The 19,774-nt window shown below is 34.3% G+C and overlaps 1 protein-coding gene and 1 long non-coding RNA gene across 2 annotated transcripts; both read right to left on the minus strand.

Annotated features, from left to right (window-relative positions):
- Positions 1-10,170: 10,170 nt before the first annotated feature.
- Positions 10,171-11,476, minus strand: LOC107946890 (uncharacterized). The gene is made up of 2 exons (XR_001697023.2): positions 10,803-11,476; positions 10,171-10,484 (listed from the first exon to the last, which is right to left on the minus strand). It is a non-coding gene; the product is annotated as an uncharacterized lncRNA (long non-coding RNA).
- A 2,261-nt stretch (positions 11,477-13,737) lies between these two features.
- Positions 13,738-18,610, minus strand: LOC107946898 (protein NLP6-like). Its single transcript, XM_016881391.2, is given in 6 exon segments — positions 13,738-15,059; positions 15,169-16,102; positions 16,749-16,796; positions 16,964-17,155; positions 17,157-17,536; positions 18,028-18,610. Coding segments are annotated over 6 exon segments (2,961 nt in total). The 5' UTR covers positions 18,287-18,610; the 3' UTR covers positions 13,738-13,911.
- Positions 18,611-19,774: the final 1,164 nt, after the last annotated feature.

Raw genomic sequence — 19,774 nt, forward strand, 5'->3', positions numbered from 1 at the left:
TTGATGACTCAACGAGACTTGAATCTGCGACAAAGACGTTGGCTTGAGTTGTTGAAAGATTACGAGCTTGTCATTGATTACCACCCGGGAAAGGCTAATGTGGTTGCGGACGCCTTAAGCCGGAAATCACTGTTTGCTTTGCGAGCGATGAATGTACACTTGTCTGTTCTACCTGACAATGTGTTAGTAGCTGAATTAAAAGCCAAACCATTATTGACTCATCAAATTCGTGAAGCTCAGAAAGTTGATGATGAATTGGTTGCAAAACGAGCTGAGTGTGTTCCGAACAAGGAATCGGAGTTTCAGATTGATGATGATGGTTGTTTGAGGTTTAGAAGTCGTTTGTGCGTTCCAAGGAATTCGGAACTCATTCCGATGATGCTGAACGAAGCCCATTGTAGCCGAATGTCAATTCACTCGGGGAGCACGAAAATGTACAATGACTTGAAACGTCGGTTTTGGTGGCATGGTATGAAGCGAGACATCTCTGACTTTGTTTCGAGATGTTTAATATGTCAACAAGTGAAAGCGGAACATCAAGTGCCTTCAGGATTACTTCAGCCGATCATGATACCCGAGTGGAAATGGGACCGAGTCACAATGGACTTTGTGTCCGGACTGCCATTGTCTGCAAGTAAGAAGGATGCGATTTGGGTTGTTGTTGATAGGCTGACTAAGTCGGCTCACTTTATCCCCGTACGTACGGATTTTTCATTGGATAAACTAGCCGAATTGTATGTGACTCAGATTGTGAGATTACATGGAGTACCTATTTCTATCGTGTCGGATAGAGATCCGAGATTCACCTCGCGATTTTGGAAGAAATTGCAAGAAGCTTTGGGTACCAAGCTGCATTTTAGCACCGCTTTTCATCCCCAAACCGATGGTCAATCCGAGCGGATAATTCAGATACTCGAGGATATGCTGAGATGCTGCATCCTTGAGTTTAGTGGTTCATGGGAACGGTATGTACCTTTGATTGAATTCGCTTACAACAATAGTTTTCAATCAAGTATTAAGATGGCACCTTACGAGGCTTTGTACGGTCGTAAATGCTGTACACCATTGTTTTGGACCGAGCTCGGTGAAAGTAAAATTTTCGGAGTTGATTTGATTAAAGATGCCGAACAGAAAGTAAAAGTAATCCGTGAAAGTTTGAAGGCAGCCACAGATCGTCAGAAATCGTATGCGGATCTGAAACGGAAGGACATTGAATATCAAGTGGGAGATAAAGTGTTCCTTAAAGTTTCGCCTTGGAAAAAGGTACTTAGGTTTGGCCGTAAGGGCAAGTTGAGCCCGAGATTCATTGGGCCGTACGAAATCTCCGAACGAGTGGGGCCAGTTGCGTATAGATTGATTTTGCCCCCTGAGCTTGAAAAGATTCACGATGTCTTTCATGTTTCAATGCTTTGACACTATCGATCTGATCCGTCGCATATAATTAGCCCATCAGAGGTTGAAATTCAAGCCGATATGAGTTATGAAGAAGAACCGATACGTATCCTAGCTCGTGAGGTGAAGGAGTTGCGAAACAAAAGGGTTCCGTTAGTGAAGGTGTTATGGCTCAAACATGGGATCGAGGAAGCTACTTGGGAAACTGAGAGCTCGATGAAAGAACGATACCCAAACCTATTTACCGGTAAGATTTTCGGGGACGAAAATTTCTTAAGTGGGGGAGAGTTGTGACAGCCCTAATTCGACCCTAGTCGGAATGTGGTTTCGGGACCACAAAACCGAAACATAAAATTTAGTTAAAATTTTAGTTGCATATCATATATGTGTGATAGTACCTGTACAAAAATTTGATGTTTCAATTTTATATTATGAATGTGAATTTTGCTTGAAAGGACCTAGTTGAAAGACTTGGAAAATTATGATAGGTAAATAAGTAATGACCAAATAGTATTAAAGTGGGAAAGTGTTGTCCTTGCATGTCAAATTAGCCAAACTAAAGAATAGTGGCCGGCCATGCTATGGGTGGAAACATGTCTCCAACATGTTATGCTAGTGATGCATGTTAAGAAAAATAAAATAATAAGCATGGTGATTAAATAATGAAAGGAAGGGTGATGAAAAAAAAATAACATGGTCTCACCCCCTTGTTGCCGTGAATGGAAGAAAGAAAAAAAAAGAAGTTCATTCTTGAACATCCTTGGCCGAATAGAGGAAAGAAAGGAAGGGGAAAAAGGCTTGAGAAAATCGGCTATGGTGGTTTGCTAGACTAAGGTATGTTGATATTATTCTTTGAGATTCATGTATATTTTAAGTTGTAAGTGAAAATCTACCTAGCCATGGTTCAAATTTTGTTAATTGATGGAGATGATATTCGGCCATGAATGTTACATTCTTGGTTGGTATTTTGATGTCTTTGGTGATGAGGTATGAAGATGGTTGATTTTAAGTGTTTAATAAAAAGGATGCATGAATTATTGTTAAATAATGGTCGAATGTAGCATGATTAAAGAGGTGAATAAATTGAAGTTAAGGAGGTTGTCAATGAAAAATATGAGTTGGATGAGGCTTAAAGAATAAAAATCTAGGTGATTAGAGGTCAAGGACATTCGGCCATGGATGGTTGAATTTCTTTGATGTCATTTTTTATGCTTTAGGGTATTGAGGGTTGATTATAGATGAGGTGAGTTTCTTGATTTAAAATTTGATGGATGTTAAGCTAGTTAGGCAACCAAAGGTTCGATATTTTGTTATGTGGTTATATGTGCATTTCGGCCATGGTTTTTGTTTGAATTTGAGATTTGCAATGTGATTTTCCTAAATTGTCTATGAATTTGGTTGTTGATTTCATGGTAATGGTATATTGAATCCATGAGAATTTAGTAAGGTTGCATTCGGCAACTTACTTGAAATTAAAAATTGATGTCTAAGCTTAGGTGATTTCGATGATGATATATGTGTATATACATAAGTATATTTAGTTGATTCGGCTTTGGTAGTTGCATGAGATTATTAGCCGAATATACTAACATACATATACATGGGAGATTGGATTGTAAATATTTAGCAAGGTGGTTAACCTAGTTAAATTATTGATTTAGCTCAAGGAGCTAAAGGAGGTGAATCGAGCAAAGGCAAAGAAAAGGTTATCGAGTAGCCGAGTTGGAACCGTCTTACCCAACACGAGGTAAGTCATTAAGCATGTAGTTGGTATTATTTCAAATGGTCATAATGTGTATGTATTGATGCTGAATGGAATGAATAAATATACATATATATATATGCATGTACGTATGTGATGATGAAATTGTTGAATGAAAGAAAAGAGGTAAGATGTACCGAGTTGTTGATCTCGGCACTAAACGTGCGGGATAACCATTTATGACCATGAGATTGGCGCTAAGTGCGCGGGATTAAATTGTACAGCACTAAGTGTGCGATTTGAATATGTTGCACTAAGTGTGAGAAATGAATATGATGCACTAAGTGTGCGAATTGACCATGCGGCACTAAGTGTGCGAGTCTGACTATGTGGCACTAAGTGTGCGATTTGATTACGTGGCACTAAGTGTGCGAGTTGATTATATAGCACTGAGTGTGCGGGCTCAATATATATTCGTGAATCATTATGGACACTATGTGTGCGACACTATTGAGTCGATCGCGGACAGCGGATCGGGTAAGTGTCTTGAGTACATGGCTAATATGTGCTATGCTTATACTCGGTGTTGAGCTCGGTAAGTTGAACCTATGTGACAACTATACTTGAAGTCACGTACATAAAAATTTATCGTAGGATGGGTGAAAGGCCGTTTTGTTGTTTGATTGTAACGAAAATAAATTGATTTATGAAAATGCTTCAATGTCCTATTGATGAGTATATGGATTGTGAATGCATAAATTGATATGAAATTGAATCGATAGATTGGAGGAACTATGGCATGGTTCGGTATGGATGGGGTAAATTATCTCATTCCATTTTGTTCCTCTTGTGATAATGTTATTGATGTATAGTAGTGCATTGCTTATGACTTACTGAGTTATAAACTCACCCGGTGTTTCCTTGTCACCCATTATAGGTTGCTTGGACTCATCTATTTTTGCGGGGTCGGGCCGTCATCGAAGTCATCACACCGGATAGCAAGTTTTGGTATTCTCTTCTTAGTGTGCTTAGAAGATCATTTTGGCATGTATAAGCTAGTACGTTGTGTTAGAATTATGGCATGTAAACTTTAAGCCATGCGAAAATGGCACGAATGTTCGATTGAGTTGGATCAAGGGTAGGCATGAAATGGACCTAGTTACTTTCGTAACAGATGCTGGCAGCAGCAGTGTCATGAGATTGAAAAATCACTAAAAATAGTAGGAGTGGAATTAATTGATGAATAAATTATGTAATCGAAGCTCGATGAGTCTGCTTTCATGAGGAAGTAACGAAAAGATCATATGGGCAGTATATTAAGAGATAATCAGATTTTTGTGGGACAGGGCCAGAACGGTTTCTGGATTCCCTGCTCCGACTTTGGAAATTCATTATAAATTAACCAGAGATAATTAGGGGTCGTACCATATATGTACAGATTCCTCTCTGAGTCTAGTTTTCATAGAAACAAACGGCACCAGTATTGAAGCCCCGTGCAGGGAGATATTCAAGTCGTAATGGGAAAAGGTCAGTGTAGTCGACCCCTGCAACTTGGGGAACTTTGACTAATAAACTGTACTAATTGGCCCGACCAAAAATTCTAGAAAAAAATACATAGATGGGAACATGAGTCTAGTTTCTGGGAAAAATTACGAAACTGATTTTCGAGTTACGAAACTTAAGATATGATTTTTAAACCGACTAGTACACAGATTGGGCAGTGTCTGGAAAATAAATTTTGTAAGGGGTTAAAGCCAGTTAACACCTCGGGTTCGACTCCGGTGTCGGTTTCGGGTTCGGGGTGTTACAACTGATCTTCGCCATAACCAAAACAAACAGATATTGCTAGGAATCCGCAATTTCCATCACCCCTGACGTCTTGTACATGTGTGATGTAAGGGTGGAATATATCTGGAATTTCTTTCATTAGTGGATGAGTGTCACATGATTCAGGCAGCTGGTTTAAGTCTATGAAGTCTGAAACTTGCTCTGATGGCTCCTGGTTTAAGTCTGGAATTTCGGTTACGTATGAACTATGTCTTGCAGGTTCTTTGTTCAACTCTACCAGATCCAACCCAACAGATTTTGACGTGGTTGAATGGTTACGTCTTATGGGAGCTTAACTTATAGAATCAACTCGTTTTTGTTGTTGTTTCTTCAAGGTTGGTTGTCCACGCGTATTTTTTTGAATTGTAGGTTCTTTAATGAGTGTTTTACTCGGCTAGAATATATCTCTTAACTTTCTTAACATGCTTTTTTTCCTGGCTTTTGACTACTTAGTGAAGTTTTCTTCGAACATTTCTAATTCACTGTCACAACAAATATCCTTATTTTCCACAGAAGTTGACGGTGATAAGTCAAGCTTCCTCTAGAATTCATCTATTGAATCCAACGGAATACACTCACCTGCATTGAAATGGCATTAGTTTATAAAATGTCAATATATAAATAAAATTTAGAAAATAATTGTTAAATATAGCACCTGAATTCAAGTAGACTGATAGAATGCAAGCGCATGGTAACCCACAACTATGACATAGTTTACAACCACAGTTTGAAGAGTCAAGTTGATGTCTACTCGACCACTGAAGTTCCCCTTCTAGGATATCTAGAGCTTCAAGTGCCACAAAACCCCGCAATAATTTGAAACACGGTAAGTTGTGTCTGTGTTTGAGGACAATTCTACTCTTTTCAAAACTTTCATATATCAATGTAAGTTGAGACTTGACAATTTGATCGATACAACCAACAAATTTATCTAGAGAAGAATTTTTTGCACAAAGGTATTTCTTTAGCTTTGCATGCTGGCTCTCAACTCTATTCGTAGTTCGTTCTCCATAGTTGAGATGCCGATCAATCCAGACCAACACAAATATTTCCTTATATTTTCTTAACCACACTTGATTTAAATATTTTAAAACACCTGAATTTATATAAATGTTAGTTATGTATAAAAAGTCTTCTAAAACTATAAACAATTATTTATAGAATAACGAGGCTTGTACCTGGATATTCGCTCAACATTGATTGGAGTTTTCTGTAGTTTTCGGTGTACAATATCCACGTTGAAGATTAAACGAGTACAGTCCACATAGCACGAAAGGAGTCCCACTCATGTTGCGACTTGATAAACTGCCTACAATGCTTTTTATATTTTCAGTAATGTGCCATCTGCATAGTAACCGAGTGGCATCGAGGAAAACTTGTTGGCATGCATTCATCAGATCCAACTCTTTGTTCGTCACAATAACACGTGGGTACATGCACTCCTCTAGTGTCAACTTTAGACATGTTAATACCCAATTATAGTTCTCCTCCTTTTCGTTAATGATAAAGGCAAAATTTATACTAAATGTCTTGTTGGTTGAAGTCACGCCAACAATCTGAACAAAAGGCAGATCATATTTGTTCGTTTTGTGCGTTGCATCTACAATCAAAATGTGCGGAAATGCATGCCATATATCCAATGATCGTGGATGAATGAAGAATAGATTTTCCAATTCATTTGAAATATTATTTACTGAAAACTCAGTAAAAAATTGTTTATCATTCAAAAGCAACATAAGAACCTGTATCAGAGTTTTACCGACATTCTGGGACGAGCGAAGCTTTTGCCGTGCATTTATATGGTTTTTAGTGTAGAAACGTTATTCTCGTCCTGCTCTTTCAGTGTCGATAATATGTCACGTGGTGTAACATTCTTACTCGTCAAATCAACTAACAATTTTTTTTTGTTTTCTTTCAACCGCCTCGCATAAGCATGTCCCTCCATATGTTGTGCAAGTGGATGATTATGTTGATCACATATCACCCTTAACGTCCACCCATCATATTGTTTTAAATATGAACCTACCAATCGGAATTTACAGTTGGTCTTTTTGGTGCCAGAACTTTTACTTGATTCTTTAAAGTTGTATTCACCGCCATGGTCACAAATAAGTGTGACGTAAGATACACACCATTTTCCTTTGCTTTTGATCTTCTCGTGATGATGTTATAACCAAGAGAGAATGTCGTGTTTTGCACCCATTGCATCAGCTATGTCGTGTTTTGCACCCATTGCATTAGCTCTTCATGAGACTCGAACACCTAAAATTTAAATAATTTTGTTAACAAATATTAAATGTTATAAAGATAAAAAAAATTAACATCATGATAAATATTATACCCGATCGATAAAAAATAGTGATGTCGCCATAGAGATCTCATTGCCTTCATTTAAGTTACTTCCGTAAAAATTCGACATCTTTTATTGAACACTACAAATTATGACGAAAAAATCAGTAGTTATAAAAATTTAAAACAAATTTTAATTTATACAAGAATTAATAAATAAAAAAAGAAAAAATTGGAAAAACAGATTTTTATAAAAAACAGTTTAGAACAAATTTATAAAAAATAAAATTACAAATAATAAAGTGTAGTGAGAAGGACTTACTTAATTTTATTAATAATAATATGAGTTTACGTTAGGGTGTTGTTAATGTTCATCAAAATAAACATATATATATATAACTCTGCCTATTTATTGTATTAATTGCAACAAAATTAATTTTTCCCCTTTTTTAAAATGTTGACTCTAATTTTTTGGACTAAATTGATTAACTAATTAATTTAATATGTTGAAAATGAAGATATTTGAAAAATGTACTAATTAATTTTTTGGACCACATTAATTTCTTTAGACCACATTAATTTTAGATATTGACTCTAATTATTATATTAATAAAAAGATTCGTTGAGAAAGACACTCATCCAATAAAATGAAAAATATTGTAATCAATTACACGGAAAAGGAGAATTAGAGTCTTTTTTTTAATATGTTGCGATTTTTTTTAGCCAACCCCAGTAATTAATTATGCTTCTTAACTTTACAATCCTCAATTTTCTCTATTTTAGTTACTAATCAATTTACTCTGTATTATTTTATTAATTAGTTTAATTCAATAATATTTAATAATTCAAATTTCCTAATCCCTACTTTAACTCAAAATTATTCTATTCTAATTGTTTATTACCTTAATTCCAAAATCTAGTCTAAAACTAAATTTTATAACATCGCTAAAATCAAGTTGTTATATCAAAGATGAGAAAATTTCTGCCCCGAATCACCATCTCAGTGGCCAATTTCGTGCCCCGAGACCGTAGAGATTCTCTGCTCCTTGGCACCGACTACACCTGCATCGGGTTCTTAAATCACTAAGTTGGCAATCGATTTGGTTCCCAAAGTCGACAGATGAGTGGTAATTTTCAAAACGTAAGAGTCCCTCCTCATTTTCACCCCAAATCGCCATTTGATTCACCTATTTGGGTGTCAGTTGTGCCTAAGCATATATTTAATTCTTGAGGTGATTAGCTCATTTTTTTTCTTTTTGGTTTTAGTGTAGCAATCGGGTAATGATTGTTTTATTATGATCCCACCTTGTTTTGTCATTACAGCTCTTTAGGGACTGGATTCTACTCTTTTGGCAATGGCTCTGTTTAATGGAGCTATTTTATCCATCCCTTTTGTCGGGTAAATTTTGACATTTGTTGGTTGACACCACATATTTTAAAAAATAATTTTTTAATTAGATAAATGGGTATCGATTATTAGTGTACTAATACTTTAAAAATAATTTTTTTAAAAAAAATATACATAAATATCAATCATCTAGTATCTAAAACCCTAAAATAGAAAATTTTAGTGTGTAAGTGGGGGTTGCATTCCGTCCTAAAATAGAAAATTTTTTATTTAAATTTTTAATGTTTTAAAAATGATAAATTTTAATTTAATTTTTTAAAAATTATAAAAATATAAACTATTAAAATAATAAAATTATATTTTTATTATCGTAAAAATTATAAATTATAATTTAATTTCTACTCTCCTAATTTTTTTTTTAATTTCACCCCAATATGATAAAAAAACATTGTGCTCTTCATTGTATTTTTTAAAAATGTTTAAAGTAATAAAATTCAAGGATAACCTACAGATTGGTACCCATACAGCAACGCAGGCCTTAGAACATGAGTACCTTAGGCTAAAACCCTTACCTGGTCGCAATGCACTGGTTCCACCCAGGCAATCCAGAGAGAAAGTAGTTAATTATCCAACTCATCCAGTGGATCAGAAAACTTATTTTGAAGGGACAACCAGCATTCAATCATCACAAGCCCTGTCATCTAGAAATGCAGTTGCCGACAACATGGGCAGTTCTGATGCAGGGAGAAATGAATCTGTAAATCGGCCTATGCCCCTCCCTCCCATGCAAACAATGCCTCTGGGCATGATGGCTTATAATTTCTCATCTCAGGTTGGAGTGGGTGATGGAATCAATGGCGGAGCTAAAGAGGGTTGAGCCTGTCTCCTTAAAATAAAAAATTTTTCATTTAAACCATTTATAATTTATTAAATTTTAAATTAGAAATAATAAAATTACACTTTAACCCCCAAAATGATAAAAATTTAATTTAATTATTTAAAAATTAAAAAGATATAAACTATTAAAATGGCGAAATTATATTATTACTGTCATAAAAGTATACAATTTAATTCCACCCAAAAAAAAATTTGTAACTCCCCGCTTGGAAGAATGAATCCTGGAGGCATGTCAATGCAGTAAAATCGTGCTACGCAACCTCATCAGCAGCAACAATTGAGAAGGAAACATCAAGGAATAGGCATGAGTGGATACTCCCCGTAGTAAAAACCATGAGGCAGGTAGACTTGAGCATCATGTTGTATTTATTCACTTTCAATATAATATTAAACTTATTTCATGGAATTTTAACCACGTGATGCTTAAAGTTAATATATTAATGTAAACTTTATAATTGTTCAAGTTCTGACCATGCTTCAACATTCCAGATCTTTACATACTTTACCCTGGCCTCCCTAAGGTTTAATCTCCTTGTTCTTGCTTCATGAACATTTTCTATGCTAAAGTTATTTATATTTATTGGATTGTTTCTCTTTTTTGAGGGTTCATGGATTAAACTCTTCAAAAACCTCAACTTTCTGTAGTTGCAAGGAAAAACATAGAATATTAAGGAATGCTTTGTGTAATAGGCCCATTTTGCCCGGGTCCATAATATAAAAAAATAAAAATATATATATTTATAAAACCAAACAAAAATAAATTGTTTATAGGGCCAAAGTCCAATTACAAAACCCAAAGCTAAAATGAAAAAAAACAATACAATAAAAGTCCAATAACCTAGCCCAATTACTAAAATAAACCATGACCCAATAAGCCCTAAAACCCGAGGCCCAATACACCTAAAATTATCTCAGCAGCACTAGAAGCTTCAGGAACGTGCCAGAATAGGCCAGAGAGTTAGGGCTCACACGAGTGGCTCTTCGCACGGCCTCCTTCGCACGTCTCCTCGCTTCTCCGTACAACCGAGCCTGCAAAAGAACACACCAGAAGGAGCCAATAACAGAATTCATAGCAGATGACAGTAGGAAAATAGGATTTTTTTATATATTTTTATTTTGTAAATCTGGCTATGAAAGCCATGGATGTAATCCTTTAATTTTTACGCATAATATACGCCTACGCACGCACACTAAATACGAGAAAAAGTGTTTCGAAAGCAAATTTGTAAAGGTGATTTTCAGTTTTCTATTTGCTTTAGTTTTTTCGTTGAATCATTTCATTTTCCTTTTCAATCTTTCGATATTGTATTTGAAAATAAAAAAAGAAAGCGAAGGAAGGGGTCTTACTTTGCAAATTCGCCATGGATTCTTCTTTGCTTCGTTGAAATCGAAGTCAGAGGAGGGATCTTGGGGCTGCAAATTGATTTCATGACTCAAATACTCCTATTGTCGGCGGCAGCATGCTAGATGAAAGCCTAAGGGAATGGGCTGATAGCATAATTTATTTTAATTTGAATGATTTGCTGCGTTTTAAGTAGAAAACAATTGAAAAAAAGAGGGTTTAATAGCATATTCAAAAACGGCATCGTTCCAAGGGGGAGATCCGCGCGCTGACTCACTTGGAGACCCGGATATGCCCTCTTGCGCCTAAAATGGATTATTTATGAAGTAAGCCCTTTCCCTTCGCGCCGTATCGTGATTGGATCCTATTTGTGACTGTTTTATTTTGGTTTTCTCTTAAATTTTCCCCAGAATTTATATGACTTTGCATTTTAACCCATGTCTCCACGCAGTGTTTCAGGATCGGGGATAATTTCAAACGTGGTCCCTGTGAATTCATGCGTGTTATATATGAGTCCTTATTTTATTGTTAGTAGTTTATTTATTTATGCAAATTATCCTTTTTATTTTACTTTGGTTTCAATTAGGTAATTTGTTTATATTCATTTTGGTTTTTTTCTTAACATGTATATTATTTGGGAATGTTTATATTAACTGTATCATTTATATTATTGGTTGACTTACTTATTGTAATTTGGGTAATTGTATTTTCACATGTTGCATGCTATTTTGTGTAATGTTTTAGGCATTATTGTATATATATATACCTTATAATAAAATCGGCTTTATTCTATGAATATTATTAACATTAAATTATTATATACATTTAACTATTTTTTGAATTTATTCACATATTTATGTTATATATGTATTTGTTGTTTAAGATGAAATCACATGTTTTATACATTATTTAATTTCTAACTATATGTATACAAAAATATTAGTATATATGTTAAATTTATATACATCACTAAATACTAGTATTTTATACTTATAATTTTTTTTAGATCTATTCACATATTTTATTATATATCTTTATTATTTAAAGGAAAAATTCCACATATTTTATGTATTATTTAAGTTATTATTAAGCAAGTACCTAGTACTTATATCTAACTTGCATTCGTTACTAAAGCTAGGTTATTTTTATATATGTAGTTTTTTTAGTAGATTTATATCTAAATGTTATTTAAATTTATTACATGTATATTTTATAATAAAGTTAAGTTAATTTTATAATTCATATTTTAATTCCATGTTATTTAAATATACAATTATTTCTAAAGTGTCTTCACATGTATATAACACATATTGAATTATTTTTACTATGGTACATGTTATTATTTTCATATAACTTTATGTAAATATTTTTCTATATATATATATATCTTTTTTTAAAGTTATTTATGTGTATAATATATTTCTTTTAAGAACCATATTTTAAATCATACAATTTACTTATTGTATATACTTTCAAATTTTATTATTCTTATGTATGTATTATTTATATGTACCATCAATCCAAACCAATTTGTTACATGTAAAATTATGTTATATATTATTTGTTTTAAAATTCCCTTTATAAATACAGTTTTATAAATATACATCACTAAATTTATGTATTTTGTAAAATATAGTTTTTTTTTACCTTTTTGTGTATATGATTATATTTTCCAAAATTTGTTACATAATTTATATATTTACTTAATTTTTTTTTCATACATTATTAATTTCATGCTATTTTTTTACAAACAATTATTCCCAAATTTATTTATATATATATGTTCTATGAATTTATTATGTACATTATATTTTATCATGTGATTTACTCTTTTTTTGTATTTTATATGTTATTTAAGCTACCATGTCTATTGTCAATTTTTTAAAATTTATGTTTAAAATATTTTGCATATTATTCAATTCAAATGTTTTATTCTACAATATTTATTTTAAATAATTATATATCCCTAGCTTTCGTACAAGCTTGTCAACTTATGTTATATGCTAATTAATTCATTATTATTTTGAAAATGTCCTATACTATATTGACTTTTAATTCTATTTTATTTTGTACTTATTTTGTGGATCATTTTATATTGTGCCATGTTAATTATTGTTGCATATTATTTTTGTATTGATTGTTCACCCTCCATGATTAAAAATTTTGGTTATATTTTACTTAGAATAATTGTACATAATTGTTGGATATATTAGTTGTGACTTGTTGTATCCTATTATTTCACGTTCATTAATCCTTTCTTATGCAAATGTTTCGACACAATGCATCAAGTATTCCATCTATTTTGAAACAAATAAACGTGTTTTGAACGAATTTCTAATTTCCTTTATTACTCAAAAATTCTGAAATAAGGCAATATCAAATATTTGAGAATTCGGAAAATCATGCTTAATCATGCTGGGTATGATTTTTTCAGTGAACTAAATATTTGGATAACCTTTTAAAATTTTATCATACGAGTTTTCAAAAGTCAAAAATCAATCATATTCTTAAAGGTATAAAGGATCGTATCCAAACGTACTGGGTATGATACTGCATATCTTTGAAACGAGAGAATTTTGACCGCTAACTTGAACTATTCAAACATTTTAAAAAGAATCATATTTTGAAAAATCTTTTCTTTTAAAAAAACTTTTGGCATAAGGATAGCAGCAAATCAATTTGGTACCAATTTTTGGGCGTAATGAGGGTGCTAACCCTTCCTCATGCGTAACCGACTCCGAACATATTTTTTGATTTTACGTGAACTAAATTTATTTTTAATGGATTAAAACATTTTAGTAGGTGGCCCAATCACACCTAAATCAAGAGATTGGTGACGACTCCACATTTTTGTTTTCAAAAGTCGATCCCCGTTATTTTCAAAATAAAAAGAGTTTCGACCCTTTGGTTCTGGGAAATGCTTTAAGATTAGCTGCTAAGTTTAGATCCAAATTGTCATATATTAAGAATGAATTGGTTGGTTAAAGTTACAATTAAGTCACCTATCATAAAAAGAAGTTTCCTACAATTGAGAAAGCTATTGAAACCAAAATCTGCACTTTCACTATAATTCTCTCAGTAAGAATTACACTAACAAATATATCTACAACCTAATTATAACTCTCCAGTGCTTTCACAAGAACTCTCTAGATTGGCCATGGTGTCATGAATACACAATCTAATGATATTGTTGCCTGATGATCTTGAAACATCTATACATTCCTCAAGGTCGGCATCACATGCTATCAAAACCCATTCATTATCGTCATCCAAATACTTGATGTCGAAAGTACCCACCTCTAGCTTCAGCCTATTGGCTACTTCCTCTTTTAGTTCCAGAATACAAGAACTCATGGTGATCCGAAATCTGATAATATCTTCTCTGTAAGTAGCCTTGATGGTCACACTCTTCGTTTCCTCTCTAGCTGTTACACGGGGTGTTGGCTGCGTAAAGGTGGACATGGCTTGCTTAAGAGCCAGATCAGAACATGGAGGTGGTGTCCAACTAGATTCTGGAAATTGCTCATTAACACCAACATTTGCTATTGGACATAGGTTGCTTAAGTCTTTTGAACTTCCAGCAGCCTCCACTAGCATACCTCCAATAGGTTCTTCAAGTTCTGTTGCCATAAGGACTTTAGGCATTGAGAACATGGCTGATATATTTGGTTCCCCTAAAAGTTGTTGAAAGGCCAACTCAGGAGACCCATGTGCTTTAAAGCATTGGTCATGGATGGAACCGAACGAAGCCTTAGTAGCAGCAGTTTCAATTCCAAGGCTACCTTGGCATGAACTATAAGAAATTGGTGTCCCAGCACTCTCTTCTCTTGAGCTACTCCCTATTCTGGATCTTTTTACCCCTTTATCGAAGTCTGATGAAAGCCCATTTTGCTGAGCGAAAGGTTCTGGGCTCAGTGTCCTCCCTCCCAGCAACTGATCTTCCACTAGAACTTGTCCATTACTTTGTGGTGTCAAACAAGTTGGTGAATCATTTTTCTCACCTTTATGCTCAAAAGGTCTAGAGTTCGGTGAGTTTTGTTGATTGGACCCTTTCAAACTTGTTGGCCATGAAATAGAATCAACACCAACAGGTAGCGGACTATTGGCAAGCGAAGTTAAACCAAATGCTCCATCAGTACCATGTACAGATTCGATAACATGTTTTAGCTTAGTGAGGGAACGGTTGACTTTGTTGATCTTACGAGATGGCCACCGTGAGATCCCATGCTGCCTGCAGATGCGCTTCATTGTAGTTGGACAAACTGCAAAATAAGAAGCTCCCTGAGTTAGTTCACTCTGATAGGTACCAAAACATTTATTCTTTTACGTAAAAATAATAATGAAAATTTATCCAAGAGAGAAGATGCATACCGCCAAGGCTTTTTGCAGCATCTTTGAGACTCCCTGTAAAATAATGTTGGAGCACCTCCAGACTAATTGATTTCTCAGTTTCCCCACGCTTTCTCTCTGGTTTCTTCAAGTCTTTATTCTGTAGAGGACAATCAAGATTGTGGCTACCGCTAGCGACAACCCTTCCTCCATGAGCTGGAGGGTCAAAATTCACAATTAATTTTTGCTTTGAAGAATCTAATTGCAATTCTCCTTTATTGGGTGAGGTGTTATTCTCAGGTGGTGACTTCACAGGTGGAGGTATTGGAATACATTCTAGTCTTGTGACGAATCTCTCTTCTGAAGAAGCTCCAATGATTTCAATAGATCCTTCATCCTCTTCCAATTCAGCTCCAGAAGCAACCATAAGACTTTGGAAATGCTGCTTCATTGTTGTCAATATGGAACCCAATAACGCCTGTTGTTCATTGCGGTCGGCAATAGCAGGGGGCAAAAAGAATTCGAGAACATAATCATCATCTCTTGTATAAGTACTCCGTAAGCAGATTGCAAAACAGCTGGTTAATTTAAACATACGAGCATAGTGTACTAAGGGATACTCAGGTTTGGAGAACTGGCTGATGTCTGAGCAAAAGCATGAGTTGAGTGAAAAAAATGCCCTCCCAGCAACCCCTTGACCCTTCTGTAGGTGATGCTCAAGACAAGCATCCCGGAAACCCCACATGTGAGCATCTACAACATAGAAAGCCACATCAGTTGTTGACATGCAGACTTGTCCCATGCAGCTACCATCAAAGCTTGTACAACTTTTCTTTAGACCACCACCATGGACCAAAACCTTGCGATGCCTGCAGGGGACCCAGGTCTGAGCCAAAGGTAGTTTGTGCGTTTCACAGACCACTGTCAAAATCTCCAAAATTTCTGCCAGTGCATTTTGGCGATTTTCACTGCAAATCTGACACATAGGGATTAGTTTGTCAGAACATGTAGAAAAAAGAATAAAACCGCCAAAAAAAATAATTAATTACTTAAATAATTTATTTTTTATAAAATACAAAAATAACTCAAAATCTACTGTAAAAGTTAGCTGTACCAACTTTTAAAATATTATAAATAAATAATAAATAAATAATAATAAAGAAATACAAATAAAAAAAAAGGACAAGAAAAACAGAAAATAAAAAAAATGAAAAACAAATAATAATAAAAAAATCAGAAAAAGGCTAGGCAGCAGAATAGGAGCCGAACAGGGTTGGTGGCGCCAGCTCCACCAGAAAAAGGGCAAAATTGTTTAGAAGTCCCCCTATTTTTTCAAAAATTACAATATTTTTTTATTATTTATATAAATGGCTCCATTCTATATGATTCCGTTAAAAAATTAATTTTTTTTCAAATTATTGATGTAACATATTGGTAGTGCTAAATATTTTGACTCTACCAACTTTTACAGTAAATTTTATTTTCTTATTTTATTAAAAAATAAATTATTTAAGTAATTAATTATTTTTTTGGGTTAGTTTTATAAGAAAGCAACAAAACAAGAAACATGTCTCAACATCCAAATGAATTAGAGATTTGACAAGATTACAATTAAATCTCACCTGGGTGCATGGGTAACCCAGTATTTCTGAGCTTTTTAGATTCACCGCCTGCACAAAGAACCGAGGAATCTCAGAGCATTTAAAACTAGAAATATTTTCTAAGAACCAATGATTAAGAATGAAAGAAAGTTTTATCTGCCAAAGTAGCCAATGAAGACTGATGATTTAGCAATAAACAAATAAGAAAAAGACGTGGGTAAAGAAAGAAACCCAACCTCAAGTGCTTTGCATACTTTATCAACCTCTGGTGCATAGTTAATCTTCTGTGATGTCATTATGAGTTCAAGTACACCCACACAAGACTGTCCAGAAGGTTCAAAGACTGGCAATGCCAAAGTACCCTGAACATTGTAATGCAGAGCATGATTAAGCCGAGAATACTCTCTGCTGGAATAATACTGTACATTTTGGAGTCCATTCTGGCAATTTTTGCTGGAAAACACGGCCAGGAAGTCCAAGCTGTACATCACTCTCTCCGTCCACAGAAAACATGTACATCAAAGAAACCATCCTATACTGATGCAATCCACTGCTATGCGGATCAAGGACGAAGGGTTGCCCCAATGTTGTTAGCACATATCGACCCCCATCCTTTACAGGTGCCCAAACCTGTGCTAGAACATGTTGTTCAGTTGATTCCTTGAAGTAACGCAACGCCCGAGTCATCCTCTCTTTAATTACACAATAACTATCTGGGTTCTCAAGGGGCAGCAATCCCAGAAATAGAGATGGCAACCCTCTATTATCATTCTCCTCCTTTGCATTTTCATTTACTGGATTCGGAGTACCTGCATTTAGTATATAACCTCAAATACAAATACACTCAGCTAAGCAATAGATGCTTGCACCAATCAAATATGTATAGTTTCTAATATGATAAAATGAATTAAACCCAGAAAATTCTAAAATTCAGGTGCTAGACTGTTGAACTTGGAGGCATGACTTATTCAGTAAACCTCTTTTACTTTCTGGGGCATTGATTGAGAAACTGAGCTTTGAATGTTGAAAACCAGAAATAGACTGGCCAATTTATGCATAAAAGTCTAGGGTCACCAATTTCTAAGAAAGTAGCCAAAATTCCAAGAAAATTTAAGGGGAAAAAAATATTCAACCGGGACAGAGAAAACCAAATTCAAGCTCCAAATAAACCAACGAAACCATAAAACAGCCAAAATTGAAGGGAAGAAAAAGCTAATCCAAATCAGTAAACGAAGCCAAAAAGAACAACAGAAAGGAAGAAAACAGATAAGCAAAATTATCAAGTTAAAAAAGGACTAACACGTGACGAAAAGATTGTAACCAGCGGCAGCGGCAGACCCAAGCTTATCATCATCAGAGAAAGCCCATAGAGGAGAACAAGGCTGCTCAGAAGAAGAGGAGGTGACGAAAGGAGAGGTGGGGTTAGAAAGGGAAGTCAACTGATCAAAGGGCCAGGAACTCTGAAGGTCCAGTTCATCGAAATCCATTATTCCCTGGTGTTGTGGCTGTACTTGTTTGGGCGGGAACGGACACGCATTGTCTTCCTCCGGCTCGCACATTTTCTGGGAAAGGAAAAACCTGAAAACAGGTTCCCTCCTTCAATAACTTTCCTGACGACGATTTCCCGTGGAGAAGGAGAATAGTTATTTTCCTCGCTTTGCTGTTTGGAAGGCTAGAAGACATAGGAAATTTCACATAATGCAATTGCTCAGATGGCACGGGTAAATAATTGCAGCCAGAGATTACAATTTTTTTTTCTGATTTTTCTTAATTTAAAATATTTTAATTGATGGAATCCAAGCTGGGTTGTGGGCTACGCCTAGTTGCTACAATTTGGATAAAAATGTTGTAACGTGAGGAGATGATTCTATGTTCCTCCCCTCCATTATCACCACCATCCTCTTTCTTTTATCTTTATGTATATAACTAAATATGGTTTAATTTTGCCTTCACTCCCTCTACCCTTTAGACTTTTAAATGTGATCCTCTTCTCTTTTATTCCATAAATTTGAATAAATCACATTTTAATAATTTAAAAAAATTGAAATTTGAAAAGAAAGAATAATTAACATATTGAACGGTGGTGATGTGTGCTTTAGAAAAGGTAACCTATTATCTCCCATAGTCATATACTTAATTAATGTATATAAAAGAGTTGCTTGCATCGTCAAAGATTTTACTAAAAGTGGAAACTTTCATGCAAAAGATACAAAGCTTTCTTAATGAATCCGGCAACTTTGTGTTTAATTTTGGAAAGTTTTCGCCCCCATCCCAATTGGGCGACTAAAACAAAGTAATCATTTCGCAAATAATGCTAATCTTGTTTTAAATATTTGATTAGCGTTTAAGAATTTAACTTACTTACATCACTGCTTCACCCATGATGAATCCATTAATTAACCAAATTTGTTTAATTAATCATACACGATGATTACTATGAAATTTTCTACTAAATCTTTAGCTGTGTCCTTAGCACTTGCAAAAAATTCAAGATTATGATTGATGTAGCCAAGTCCATTGCGCCCAACAACAATTCTATTCCTAGAAAGAAAATTGGGAAATTGGCTGCTCAAAGTGATGGCATAATGGAGAAAAGGATGTCTTAATCATGGCAATCAAATTGAGGTTGATGAGGGATAGATGTTGAAATCTAGTTTTTTTGGGGGGTAAGGACCAAATAAAAATTATTTATATTTTGTAGGTTGGAATCTAATTAAGAGGATAAGCATTAAGTTTTTGTCATACTGTTGTATTTAAATTTGTTTTAATTAGATGCCATATCTTTTAGTTTTTATTATATAAGTTATGCATGTTAAAATTAAAGTTGATAAAAAAAATGATTTCTTCAAGAGAAATATAATTTATAATACAAAATACATTAAATAAATAACCCACAAAAACTTAAAACGTAACACAAGTATAGGATGAGATGAAGATTTGCAGATTAAAAATGACACTCTACCTTAATGGCTAAACCAAAGTATTATTGGGAAAATAAAAATTGTTTTGAAAATAGAGGTGGTATCTCCAATGAGGGATTTGGGAAA

This window comes from Gossypium hirsutum, chromosome A08 (assembly GCF_007990345.1).
Source record: "Gossypium hirsutum isolate 1008001.06 chromosome A08, Gossypium_hirsutum_v2.1, whole genome shotgun sequence".
Lineage (NCBI taxonomy): Eukaryota > Viridiplantae > Streptophyta > Magnoliopsida > Malvales > Malvaceae > Gossypium > Gossypium hirsutum.